The following is a 14706-nucleotide window of genomic DNA, read 5'->3' as shown; positions in this document are numbered from 1 at the left end:
TTTCTCTTCACCCAAACATGGGGAAGTTTATTGCTCACATTATCTGAAAGAGGTAAAGGTTAGGATAAAGTTCCAGGTCAGATTTAAAAAGACGTACCTTGAAGCCTCCACTTATGAGGCATAGAAAAGCATTTGAAGAAGAGTTTCAGAATGTTGAGCAGTGTGTGGTGGAGTGTAGTATCCTCAAAGGAGTCACAGCAAGGCCATATATATATATAAAGTATATATATATATATATACTTTAAAAAACTTTTTAAAATTTTTTGAAACAATACAATTCTATTGTAAATGATGAACTACAGTTAATACAATTATAAAAATGTTCTTTTATGAATTGCAGCAAATGTACCATGCTAATGCAAAATGTTAATACAAGGATGGTATATGGGAAAAAATACACTCTACTATAAACTATAGCTCTAACTAATACTACAATTACAGTATTCTTTCATCAGTTGTATCAAAAGTATCACACTAATACACAGTGTTAATAATGGGGGGTGTGGGAAGAGTATATGGGAATGCTATGATTTTATGTAATTTTTCTATAAACCTACAACTTCTTTAATTAAAAAGAAATGCTTAAGCCACCAATGGAAATATTTCAAAGACTACTCTAGGAAGCTGTGTCCACCTTTCTGCCTGAGTTTCTGAAGTTGCTGGAGGAAGAAGGAAAGGGCTTGACTGGTAGTCCTTCTCTCAGCTCCAGCTTATTAAGGGGGAGGATGTCTCGATGTGACAGGTTGGAGGAGCAATCTAGAAAAGAGAGTGGAAGGAAATGACTCTGAGAATGAGAGGAGAACTGAAATCAGAACTATTTGTTAGAGTGTTGAAGAATAAGATGCAGTTCATTCTATGATTTGCAGAACTGACTAGGGCAAGTGAGGCCAGACTTTCTAAGTCTTTGTGGCAAGGGCATGGAACCCTCAATGCAGAAAGAGTTAAGCTAAAAGGAGAAAAAAATAGGAAGAGACAGTGCTACCAGAGCCTAAGCAAAGCACCCCACTGGATGGAATCACATTGTGGGATTGGAGCTTCTGGGCTCCATTTGGTTTTCTCTGCCATCTTGATAGGTCTCTTTCCAGTGTCATGATAGTCCTGGGTTAAGCACAGGTGTGACAAATAGTTTGCTGTTCTGTAGCAGGTAAACTGATGATCTGGCCATTATAGAGGTTCAGAAAAAGCGAGGAGAGTCCTGTCAACCTTTCCCCCACAGCAGGTGACAACACCCATTCTTGGGCATCCCTACAAGGCAAAGCTGCTACTCCATTATCTTTGTATGCTTGGGTTTTCTAACACTGGCCAGACTTCTACCACCTCTCTCTTTCTTGAAAATGGGGACCTGGTTTCCTGAACTGGATGAAGTGGTCTGAGATCCCGCATTCCTCTGACCCTCTGAGCGAAACCAAGGAGGAAGTAGAGGTGTTCTCAGAAACATATAGAAAAGTGGGAAAGAAATGGTTGTCCTTTATTTTATTTGCTACAAGGGGGTAAAAAATACACTATGTGGTTTGGACGAGTACCTAATCTGTGGGGCCACTCTGCAGTGGGCATGTAGTGCTGAAGGAAGAATCCCTGCCGAAGGGCCCAGGGCCTCTTTGGAATGTCCGCTACCTATCAGGGGTGCAGCTGAGCTGGGAGAAAGAGCCACTCAGCCACCCCAACCCAATAAATAATACCACAAGGAAGAGAATGTCTATAACAACACTGACGTGCTCAGTGGGACATGAAGGCGTCAGGCCTTGGGATATCTAACTTGTGACTTCAGAAGAGAGAAAAGAAGTGACCACCTCTTCCCACTTTCAAAATATTTCTGGACCTTCAATAAACACAGCAGCTATACAAATTTCTAAAATAAAGATCAAAACAGGTAGTTCCTTACAGAAAAATACATCTAAATATTTTGGTTCGTTTTTAAACAAATGCCAAAATCTTAGAATCTAAGAGCCCAGAAGCTAACAGCTTCTTAAATATTGTTGCCCATCAGATTTTTCAACATCTGAACAGGCATCCAGATTGCTAAAAATAATTATGAACCTGTTGACATCCCCAATGAAAGCTTGGATTTTTCATTTAATCCCATGCTGACTAGGAATTCAATGACTAGTTGCAGTTTTACAGAATTTCTTTCAATAGTATCATTATTCATTCTTTAAAATTCAGTGTTATCTAGCCTAACACATGATAAAAACAGGAAAATGTGCTTTACATCTTTGGAGATGCATGGTTGTTTTTTGGGCCATCTGCTGACAAGCTATCATCCAGGAGGAGAAGCACAGTGTGCAAAGCTTCTGCCACCTTCCACAGCTCACTTCCTTCTTCAAACTGATCCATGAGAGTCTCCAAACTTTGTGCAGTCCCCATGAGAATTTTGTGAAGCAGGTTACTCTTTTGCGACTGTTGGAACACCTGCAAATTCAGAAATAAAAATATTAGTTCTTATAATAACAAATTTAAAACAATCGTAGTTTGTTAAGAAATATTAACAGATGATGCTAGACCATAGATGATTTTTTCAGTTGGTAGATTGAAACATCTGTTAACAATCATGTTGTGATTTCATTTCTACTTAGAAATTGAAGGTTACAAATTACAACATTTTCATTGATCCCCTGTTTCTCTCGTTCTTTTCCCCATTGCTATTCCCAAAAGAGAGGGTACCCATATGCATTTCTTTAAAAATGAAAAATAATTTTTAAACTAAGCAACTAGACTATGCTGACATGTTTAGGATAACCAGACTATATTAGCATTCTTTAAAATATATATCATAATTAGTATGCAGGTACTAAAATCCATTTTATGCAAAGGACTTGGGGAGGATAATAATAAAGGCAATTACTATTGTGGCTTATCATCAACATTACACTAAACTAGATCATTAATCCCAAACAATGTACCTCAGGGAAAGACATGATGTGCATTTATATGTGCTAAATAATCCTAAACTAACCATGCATTTAATTTCCCTAGTATTGCACAAAGCAAAAGGTATTCACAGACCATTACAATGCTGGTCATTTTACTGCAGGACAAATTTAGTGCTACCATGTTAACATGACACTTATAGTTCTTATCAATGTTTTATCCACTATTTCGGATTTTGACCTTTACCCATGACACATATTAGGGGGAAATACAGGTATTTTCTCGGGGAAAAAACATGCAACGTGAATGAGAATAAATTATCACGTGGACTTCTATTTCTTATGTCTTCTTCTTAAACAAGAGAAAGTTTTGAGCAAGCCAAAGCTGGATACTTCAGATCATCAGTCATATAACCATATGGAGCACTCTGTGAGTGCTCTGTGCTACATGAGCATTTCTGGTTAACATCCATTATGTACCTTCCAATCACAATCACTGTGCACCACGTTTCTTGTTACTACTGAAGTGAAGGGAAAGGGGAATATTGTTCAGAAGTGTCAAAATCTCTGCATCGGATGTCCAAGGCATCAAAATAGCCCAGGTAGAAATCTCAAATACTGATAGATGGTGGTTCTAGGAGGCTCTTAGTTGCCAGGAATTTTTTAAAACCAAATACTTGGAGCAGGCTAAGATGAACTTTTTGTTCCAACTGGTATTCAGAAACTCATGGACTGAGGCCAGGAGCTGTGCAAACGGAGGAGCTGCACCTAAGACCCAGGGTATGGGGAGTCCAAGTCCTTTCCCAAGAAAGGAGGTAAAATCACACAGTTGAAAGACTTGGGGGCAAAGTGAATGGATTGCACATACACACACACACACAAAAAAATGGCACGCAATAGTGAAGAACTGTTTTTGTATTGGCTGATACCTGTTTGTAGATTTGGGGCCAGCTGACCGCATGGAGGAGGTAGTCTTTGGCTTCTGTCCACTGGAGGGGGCCATCTCCAGGGTGACCTTCAGTTTTGTTCTCAGATATGCTGGACAAGACTGAACTCACCATCTGCTCTAAGGAACTGTCTGTTGGAATCTAGCAAGAATATTAAAAATATGTCAAAGTGAAGTTTTTTCCTACAATGTTTCTCTTCTAAGAATAATTCCACAATGTTGCAAAAGAAAAATGCTCTGAAATTTGCTGGGTTGAAAAAGTAAGTCTGATGGGTTAGAAGTGTTGTTTAGACATTTTGTGTGAATTTACCTTGACTTGAGACTTTTGGAGTTAAAGAAGAAAATTACAGTTTCCAGGATAGTTCAAAGGTAATGAGAACTGACTCTCCAAGTCCAAAGTCAAGGAGGGCATGACATTTATCAATTCTCGCACAAGTGCCAAAAGGAAGCATGGAAAGCAAGCCCAGTTTAAGCTATACTTTGTACTATAAGAGTTGCTTTACCTGGAAATTTTTCTTTTCTAATTATCAAAAATGTATGAAATAGGAAGGACTCAAATTGGGGTTCTGAGTCAGAAATGGTTTGACATCTGTGGATGAAAATCTCCTTTATTACCATAAATGAATATCCATAAGCAGTTTCTCTGATGCGGTTCCATAAATATGTACGTCTGTGTCAGAATGGGCCACATCCCCCTGTTACATAGTTTTACAATTGTGGTGCTGCCTTTCAGAAATTCAATTAATGGCAATAATCAAAAAGCACTGAGAACCCATAAATTAGCTTTGTAGGTTCCTTTAGGATCCAGACTTAAATGATTGACATGTGACTAACAAAGCCACAAGGCCCCTCATTTTGTTTGTTCATTTGTTTTTCCTGAGTTAAAAAAAAATCCTCAGCAAATACAATACACCAGGCACTGGAGATGTTAGAAAAATAAAGCTTAGTCCCTGCCCTTAGGATACTCACAGACCCGTAAGAGGTAGACATGTGGAGAGCCATCTCCATCCCTGGGGATGCTTCTAGCATGGAAGGATATAAGAGGCAGGTCATGACAAAGGTTGTGGGTTAGACCATGACAAAGGCTGTGGGTTAGAAAGCAGAAGAAAGGATGAATCTGCTTTCTTCTTTTTTTTTTTTTTTTTTTTTTTTTTGCGTGGGCAGGCACTGGGAATCGAACCCGGGTCTCTGGCATGGCAGGTGAGAACTCTGCCTGCTGAGATACCATGGTCCACCCAAAAATCTGCTTTCTATGTCAGGAAGTGAAAGAAGGAAAGGAAGACAGAGACAGTACTGCAGAAATACTCGGGCAGGACAGGAGAGGGTCATGTTCAGGAAGTAGACGTAACTGCAGGGCAGAGCTCAAGAGACAGTGGCCAGGGAGGGGCTGCCTGCCAATGCCAGCTGGGAAAGGACCTTGTGTGGTTCAGCAGGCAGAGTAACGACCCTAGAAGATATCCACATCCTAACAGAATAGGGATCATTCATTAGCTGGACCTAAAACAGGGAACTTGTTCTGCTTTATCCAGTGGGCACAATGAAATCACATAAGGTTCTTACAGTGAGAAACACTTGTGCAACCACAGCATGATTTAAAGATGAAGGGAGCCCAGGGTCAAGGAATGTGGGTAGCTTCTAGAAGCTAGGAAACAAACTGTCCCCTAGAACCTACCAAAGGAATACAGTTCTTCTGGCATCTTGATTTTAGCCCAGTGAGACCTAGTGTGGAACCCCCAACCAAGAAAATAAATACATATTGTTTGAAGCCACAAAATGTGGCTTCAAATTGGTGTAAACGTCAGCCAGCAGGGGTTACATATGCCACCTACAACAGCATCTGTGAGAAGGGCCAGGGGTCACAGATAAAAGTCCTACAGAAGGTGGATGGCAAATAAAATTGTGCGAAGGTTACCAGGTATGAGACAAGAAGCATAAAGCTGCTTCTATCGCAGCCAAGCATGACAGCTACCTGGCAGAACTGTCTTATCTAATGCTATGCCCAGCCCTGGGAGCAAGCAGGTTGTGTGGCAACTGTGGGATGGGCTCAGAAGGCAGGTCCAGTGCATGGGGTCTACATGGCCTCAGACAAGGTAAACAAGACCTCCTGGGACACTGTATTGGAGATAGGTCAGGGGGAAGGGAGCAACCGTGAGTCCAGGGCTAGAAAACAACAGCTTACACAAAAGCAGAAACTGCATTTATCCATGGAAAGCACTAACAGGAAGTGCTGGGTAGTGGGAACTCAGGAAGGAATATGCAAAATCCAAGAGAAGCTTCCGGAGGGTCTTGCATTTGGCCTGGCACATGCCCTGAGCATGGACCGAGCCCCCGAAAGAATATGGATCCTTCCCAAACTTTCAGTAGCTCAACCCTGACCTAGAAGTCACCCAGATAGGCCCTCACCCTGGAGGTGGGAGTCTGGGGGAGGTTCCAGTGGATCCAGAGTAGACAGATGTGCTGGTGTTGGATGCGGTACCATCCAAAGCAGAAGTGCTTATTTATACACCAAGTAAAGAAAGGGAGCAGTCCATGGAAGTCTTCTCCCAGAGCCTCTGAGATATCAGCAGGGAGCTGGGTTCTGCAAGCCCAAACCCCTCAGTTTACCCAGTTTGGAAAGTGAGGTTTCAGCTGTCTGAGTGGGCCTAGCTGTCCTCCAGAACCTATACCATCTCCCATGGCCAGCCTCTCCATGGCCAGACTATCCATGGCCAAAGTTCACCCCGTCTTCATATATCCTTCTAGAGACACTCACAATGAGAACACAAACCATGTGAGAAGCAAATATCTGTACCTCCTTTAATTCAGCCATGTAATTCAGGATTTGTTCTGAATGAAGATCATCAAAACCAAACCGGGATTTCAGATCAGACTGGACCTTCTGTGGATCCCACATCATTTGCTGTAAGGACAGGTTGTATCCTGACTCTAGGAAACAGCAAGTTTTTATACTGTCAGTTATTTTAGTATTTTTACATGCCTAAAGTAATTCAGAAACTAATGCTATCTTCTTTTTTTTTTTTTTTTTTTAGGTGCACGGTCTGGGAATCAAACCCAGGTCTCCCACATGGAAGGTGAGCATTCTACCACTGAATCACCTATGCACCCCATCTTCATTTTTAAAAGAAAAGAAAATGATGACCAGTTATCATTGGGGATTCAAATAGGAAAAGAGAACAGAAGATAATACTTGATGCCACTGAATGTGGTAAGATGGCACACATTTCACACTTTCTATCATAAATTATTACAATGTTTCCAGAGAGTTATTTCATAATATCTTTCAAGAGCTTTATGTAACTCAAATCATTCAACCCCAATAATTTCAAGTCTACAAATCCATCTCAAGAAACTTAATCAAATATATGAAAAAAAATTAGCATCCAAAGATGTTACTGCATTGGTTATCATGATTAAATATTGAAAATCAGCTAAGTGCCTAGCAACAGGGAAAAAGATAAATTATATTATAGTAATAGCATACAATACTATGGGGTCTTTAAAATACTATTTCCAAAGACTATTTAAAATTATAGGAAAATGTTCTACTAACAGAGGGAATGAAGATATAAAACTTAGAAACTACCCAATTAATCCAGCAATACCATATATAGGTGGCACCCCCAAAATATAAGTCCAATATCCCCAACATTTGACAAAAAAATCTCTGGGGAGTGTGCTTAGTGATTGCAAACATAATAACATAAATTCCAAGGTGAGCCTTCATCTAAAAATCCAGCAACGAGATTATTGGAGATCCCAGTTCAACAACAATTTACTGAGTTCCTAAACTTGCCAGATCCTATGAAACCAAATTCACACACATGATCTCACTTGATCCTTAAATTAATCCCAGGAGATCTGTAGAAAAGGCAGAATCAGGCCATTTATAAAGAGGAACCATGTCAAAGATTTCAGGCATGTATTGACATTAGGGTGGACCCTAGAAATTCAAGAACCCTAGCTTCCAGTCTGATATTATTTGCATGGTATCATGGGGAAAAGAGAATGATTCTAAGATAACAATGAGCATTTATTGTATATAAATAATGCAAGCAGCCTTAGTTTAAAGATTTCCTTTGTGAGGCCATGGTCCTTCAACAACATGACAAGGTGGATACAATTATTATCTTCTTTTTAAGAGAGGAAACAGACATTTTGTGCATTTAACATAACACTTCTGGATTATGCCAGGGTTTAAGCCCAGGCAATCTGATTCCCAAGTCTGAATTCTACCAGTGCCTTGCTCTCAGAAGGTATCAGAATTATCCCCAGAGTTCCAGGAGGAAAGAAAATAACATAACATCAGGACTATGAAATAGGTTTAAAACTATAAAATAAGTCATAAAAAAAAACTAAAAACATCTTATTTTCTGAAATTCACTGCTTAACTGCAGAACTCAGAAAACACAGATAAAACATTTCAATGAATAACATGACTGAGCCAATTTACCCAAAGCCACTGACACAATAACCCATTCCTTTCCCTTCATACATTGCAATATGCTCATTTCTCAAAAGAATTATTCTTGGAGACAAGAGAAATTAAGGCAATTTTTAGTTGCCTCTAGAAGTATATTCTGTAATCAAATTCCTTAGCTCTGACTCACTGGCAAGTTAAGAAAAAATAGCTTAATTTAATTGTATTCTTTGTTGTATTTACATTTCCAGTTGTATGGTAAATCAGTTGTTGTAATTTGGGTTGATGTACAAAAACTTGAGCTTCCAAATCGGATTGTTTAAACAGAAATCACAGGGTAAATTTCAATGAGGTATTTCAAGTATCTCCCAACTCTACGTTTGGGTCTATGTAAGACTTTTGAGCCTGGGAATACTAGTTCCCTTGGATCTGACCTGACATGAAAAGCAAGTTAAACATGAATGACTTACCTACTGGCATCCCTATTACAGGACACACAAAGAAACTCTTCCTCTGCATGGATATCTTTCCTAGGTTAAGTCACAAAGAACAGGAGGAACTGGGCAGGGAGTAATGGGGTTGGATGGTATCATGTTAAATTGCTACATGGAACAGAAAAAAAAATCCCATAGAGTCCAAGAACTGTAGCACTGGAAAGAGCCAGAGAAATCTCCATGGGTAGGAGTCTCATTATAGAGGTCAGGAAAATGAGACCTCCAGACAAAATGGCAGATGAAGGACTAAATCCCAGGGCTCCGGATGTCCAGCCTTGCCTGCCTCTAATCTACCTCTCATGCCTGCCCCCAGGAGAATCTTCATACCATACAGACCTAATTCTGCTGCTCCCGTGATCATCTGTGACCTGTCCAGGGCTCCCTCTCCAGAATTTCCTGCCATCACCCACTGTACTCCACCCACACCAAGTATCCAACCCTTAAGGCACTTGCCAAACCCTCTTCTAGATGGTGTTCCCCTAAACTCTCTGATGAATTCGCAATCATCCATCAAAACTTCTCCTTGAAGCTCTTTCTGAGAAAAATGTCAGATCCCAACTCTCTGGTTTTCGTTTTTATCTTTTTCTTCTTCAGTTTATTAGAGAAGTTGTAGGTTTACAGAAAGCTCATACAGAAAATACAGCATTCCCGTGTACTTTGCCCTCATTCTTAACATTTTGCATTAGTGTTGTATCTCTACTATAATTGATGAGAAAATATTATTATCCTTGTACTCTTGGCTATAGTCCATAATTCACACTGGTGCTCGCTACTTTGTATTTTCTTAATTGATGGTCTCTCTCCTTTACTAAATGTGAGTTCACTGAGAGCAAAGATCATGTCTTATTCAGCTTTTCAATACCACTGCCTGGAACAGTGTTTGGCTCATACAATCTGTTCACTGAATGTATACCGAATGAAAGAATGAATAAATTAATGGTAATAGGTGGCTGGATGGATGAATGAATGAATGGATAGAAGGAGAGAAGGAGGGAGGAAGAGATGAATTCTAACTTCAACTGCTTTCTCCCTGAATTCTCTATAGAAAAAGGGAAAGAAAGAATTAAACATAAAGCGTTCTAGTCCATGTAACAATTTGGGAAAAATACCTCAGTCAAAAAAAAAAGAGCTAGATAATTCCATCCCCTCCCTATGGCAGTATGCTTACTCAGTTAGTGGGTCCTACAAATCCCCCATCAACCTGCCTCTCTCACTATCTTTTTTTAAATTTTCCTCCTAATAAGAGTTCAGGAGACAGAAAAATTAAAATCATAGAACTAGTGAAAGGTCTAACCTTAGAGAGTATCAAGTCAACGAATCTGAAAATCAGTCCTATTTTAAATTAAAAACAGTTTTATTGTCAATGACTGTGATTTCAACCATGGAAAAAAGTAAGTCAAATTCAGTTCCAAATTCCAAAAATTCAGTCTACCCCTCTCCTCCGTTAACAGAAACAATTAATTATTTTGTGCATTTAATATTTTAATCTCATCATCTCTTTGAGCAGCATGTTAACTCTATGTTAACCATCAATAAATATAAGTAACGAAGCTTTTTAAATATAACAGTAGCCCTAAGTTAGCCATACCAGTGAATACCATGCCATGTTCCTGCAGAAACATCAGCGTGGAAATGGTCACATTCAGTACAGTTTCAGAAGCCTTGAAGAGAGTGTGGTTGAGTGGGAGCCAATCTACATCTTCCAGAGATGTTAAGGAACTAGAACCAAAACAAAACAAAGACACTATGAGTCGGTGCTTAGCAAAACAACTGGAGTCAATTCCAGACTTATCTACAGCCTACCTACTACGTCCCTAGCCCTGGGCAAGGGGTGGTAATTATCAGGGTTTTAAATGCAATGCAATCTCCTTGGAGTAGGGACTAATCATAAAAAGGATTGAGAGCTTTGGCCACTTCTTCCTCCCTCTTGAGAACTTTTCCTACTTCTTCATGGGAGACTTGAATTTGGACAGCTCTACCATCCATGCTTGCTTATACCAAATCTTGTTCTTTCTGTTCCCATCAGGCAGCCAGAAGGCCAGCCAGGGTGTCAAATGCTGGAGGCTCAGAAAAGCAAAGAAGCAGTCAACCTTGCTGCTTCAAAATTCAGATATGCAGTCTAATATCTGGAGAGCAGCATATTGAAATGCTGCTGACTTCAACAACTGTACTCTATCTTAACTCATGGATTTTAATATGCCATGGGCTCAGTGCCTGGTTTTCAAATTGTATTTCACAGAACAAGGGGCTTTAGGGAATCTACATATATATGGTTTTAATTTATTTTTAAAGATATGCCACTGAAAACTGTACCACTGTAAACATTCTTCTTTATGAATGTAGATTTTTCTGGATATCTTGTCAAAAAAGCAAATATAGTAATAAAATTGATGCTAAATCTCACAGAAGACAACTCTCATCTATAGCCTCTAATTTCACATTTGTCTCTCTGAAAACAGCCGAGTGGTTCTCATTCCCGACCCTGACTTCTGCAAGGCTTAGGGCAGGAAGGGCCACACAAGGTATAGGACAGACAGTCCCTCTCTTGCCCTAGCCTAAAGGCAGTGATGACAAACCTCACTGATGGCAATTACAATAAATAACAGTTATAAATCTGAAAACAATAAAATTTTCACTACTAAAATACCATCTTCATGCAATGGATTTATACAAATGAATTCAATAGGAAAAAAATATCATGTGGCAGAAACGTGGGAAACTACCATGGAAATCTTCCCAAAGGTGACCTCATGTTACATGGGGGTCAAAGCTGTCTTTCAAGACCACTGTCTACTTTGCTGAATTGTAAAACCGAAAAGAGTGCACTTATCAGTTCTTGCTGATATTTTGGGCAACTAAGCATGTTCATTAAGAAATCAGTTTCCAAGGGCTGATGATACCAACATGGCAATATAAAAAGCTACTAAAAATCTCTCCTCTGAAATTCAGAGTTAAAAAAGGACAATTCTGAATTATTCAGAAATTCAGAAAATCTGGAGGAGGATTCAGACTAGAAAGGGACCCTACAAATCCCGAATTGAAGAAGTAGAAGAATATCAGGTAGGAAATTTCCATCCTGGACCAGCAGGTCGTTTCCCCACCCCCTCACCGGATCTCACAGTGAAGGAGGGGCAAAGAAACAGCAGCAGGGTCTCCTTCCAATGGGGACCTAAATACATCTGCTTTCACGGCAGTGGGACAGATCTTCACCTTTTAGAGACCTGGGGAACAGGGGAGACCATTTCAAGGCCCAGTGAGAGACACAGTCTGAGAAAACATGGAGAAAAGTTATGTTTCCAGCTCTGGGTCCTAAAGTCCTCCTCTACCCCTGTGAGAAACAGCAGCAAGAGACCTAATCCATGCCTACAGGAAGGCTAAAGATTGGGACAGCTGAGGGTATACTCCACCACAAATAAAGTGAGATACACAGACCCATATTGAGCCAGATTCTGGCCAGCAAAAAGAGGAAACAGGAACGCTGCAGACAGCCTGACCTGGTGAGGATGTAATCAAACTGTGCCATCTGCTGGGCAGAACAGAAAGTGCATGAGACTTGAAGGACTTTTTCAGCAACTACCTGGAAAATTATTTTAGACTGACTGGAGCTGGTCTAGAACCCCGGCATGAGAACCTGCTCCTTTTTTGGCTGAGAAGCATGGACAACCCAACTGTAAAGCAGTGCCCTAAAACAAACCCAGGTCTTGCAAGTGGTGAAAAACTGGGCACCACTGGGAGATAGGAGACATGATTTACCCACAAACAGAGACATTGCTGGGCTGCCCAGTGCCTACCACCATCCCTGAGGTAGGCTGCTGTAGGTACCTGGTTTTGGGGAGAGACTGGGGGGAGGAACAGATATCACAACTGGCTGGTGAGAGTGACAAACAGATAGAGAACAAATCCAACCATTAGGAAAACTCTAAACAAAATTGATAAAACTTTATAGCATAAACTAAGCAAGAAAATCAGATGCCTCAATACCAGCAGAAAATCATGACTTATACCAGGAAGAATGAAGATATGGACCAACAAAAGGAACAAACTAACACATCAAATGAGAAGCAGGAATTGGAACAACTTATTATTGATGTTAAAACAGATCTTTTAAATCAATTAATGATTTGAAGGAAAATATAGAAAAAGACATGAGGGATATGAAGAAGACATATGGTGTTGATACAAAAGAATGCAAAAGCTTGAAAAAACAAATGGCAGAAATTTTCAGGAATGAAAGGCACAATAGAAGTGATGAAAAACAAAATGGAGACACACAGAAGATTTGAAGAGGCAGAAGAAAGGATCAGTGAACTAGAAGACAGAACATCTGAAATTCCACACACAAAAGACAAGATAGGGAAAAAACTGGAAAAAGTTGAGCAAGGCCTCAAGGAACTGAATGACAATATTAAGTACAAAAATATACGTGTTCTGGGTGTCCCAAAATGTGAAGACAAGGGGAAAGGGTCAGAAAATAGTGGAGGAAATAATCGATGAGAATTTCCCAACTCTTTTGAAAGACAAGAAGCTCATCTTACTCCAAACAGAATAGATCCAAATAGACCTACTCCAAGACACTTTCTAATCACATTGTCAAATGTCAAAGGCAAAAAGTAAACTCTGAAAGCAGCAAGAGAAAACAAATCCATCACATACAAATGAAACTTGATAAGACCAAGTACAGATTTCTCAGCAGAAACCATGAAGACAAGAAGGCAGTGGAATGATATATTTAAGATACTAAAAGAGAAAAATTGCCAACCAAGAATTCTATATCTAGTAAAACTGTCCTTCAAAAATGAGGGAGAGTTTAAAATTTGTAGTCAAACTGAGAGAGTTCATGAATAAGAAATATTAAAGGGAGCACTGCAGGCAGATAGGAAAAGACAGGAGAGAGAGGTTTTTGGGAAGAGTGTATAAATGAAGATTAGCAGGAAAGGTAACTAACACCGTTAAAAGAGAGAAAAAAATTAAGATATGACATACACAAACTAAAAGAAAAAAATTGTTGAAGAAAGTACAGCCTGTAAGATAATAAATTGAATGTTAATGGTTTAAACTCCCCAATCAAAATGCGGAGTTTGCAGAATGAATAAAAAACAGGATTCATCTATATGCTATCTAAAAAAGACTCTCTTAAGACCCAAAGACAAAAACAGGTTGAAAGGGAAAGGCTGAAAAGAGATATTCCATGCAAACAATAACCAGAAAAGAGTGGGGGAACCTATAATGATCTCAGACAAATTATATTTCAAATGTAAAACAATTAAAAGAGATAATGAAACACTATTTATTAATAAAAGGGACAATTCATCTGGAAGACCTAACAGTCTAAAATATCTTTGCATGAACTAGATTTCCCCAAAATATATGAGGCAAACATTAACAACATTGAAGGGAGAAGTAGACACTTCTATAATAGTAGTTGGAGAATTCAATGTACCATTCTCATCAATGGATAGAACATTTAGACAGAGGATCAATAAGGAAACTGAGATCTTGAATAATACAATAAATGTTCAAGACTTAAGACATTGCACCTAACAATGGTTAGATACACATTCTCTAATGTGTGCATGGATCACACTCTAGAATAGACCACATGTTGGGGCACAAAGTAGGTTTCAGTAAATTTAAGAATATAGAAATTAAACAAAGCACATTCTAGAATCACAATGGAATGATGTTGGAAATTAATAAAAGGTGGAAGCATGGAAAGCTCACAAATTTGTGGAGGCTGAACAACACACTCTTAAACAACCAATGGGTCAGAGAAGATATAACAGGAAAAATCAGTAAATATCTCGAGGCAAATGAAAATGAGAACTCAACATAGCAAAACATGGGATGCAGCAAAGGCAGTGCTGAGAGGGAAATTTATTGCCCACAATGCCTATGTTTAAAAAAAAAAAAAAAGAGCAAATATTGAGAAATTAACTGCTAACCTGGAAGAACTAGAGAAAGAACAGCAAACTAACCCAAAAG

General features: G+C 39.3%; 1 protein-coding gene across 1 annotated transcript in view; it reads right to left on the bottom strand.

The window, feature by feature from the left end:
* The window catches only part of ABCA13 (ATP binding cassette subfamily A member 13), a 442652-nt gene that overhangs the window by 380561 nt on the left and 47385 nt on the right, over positions 1–14706 (bottom strand). Inside the window, 4 exon segments of the mRNA XM_077118896.1 lie at positions 2210–2409; positions 3797–3955; positions 6605–6738; positions 10313–10443. Coding sequence (XP_076975011.1) covers positions 2210–2409; positions 3797–3955; positions 6605–6738; positions 10313–10443 — 624 coding nt within the window.

The sequence above is a fragment of the Tamandua tetradactyla genome, chromosome 1 (assembly GCF_023851605.1).
Source record: "Tamandua tetradactyla isolate mTamTet1 chromosome 1, mTamTet1.pri, whole genome shotgun sequence".
NCBI classification, from domain to species: Eukaryota; Metazoa; Chordata; class Mammalia; order Pilosa; family Myrmecophagidae; genus Tamandua; species Tamandua tetradactyla.
The sequence above is the reverse complement of the archived record's forward strand: the minus strand, read 5'-3'. Positions and strand labels throughout refer to the sequence as shown.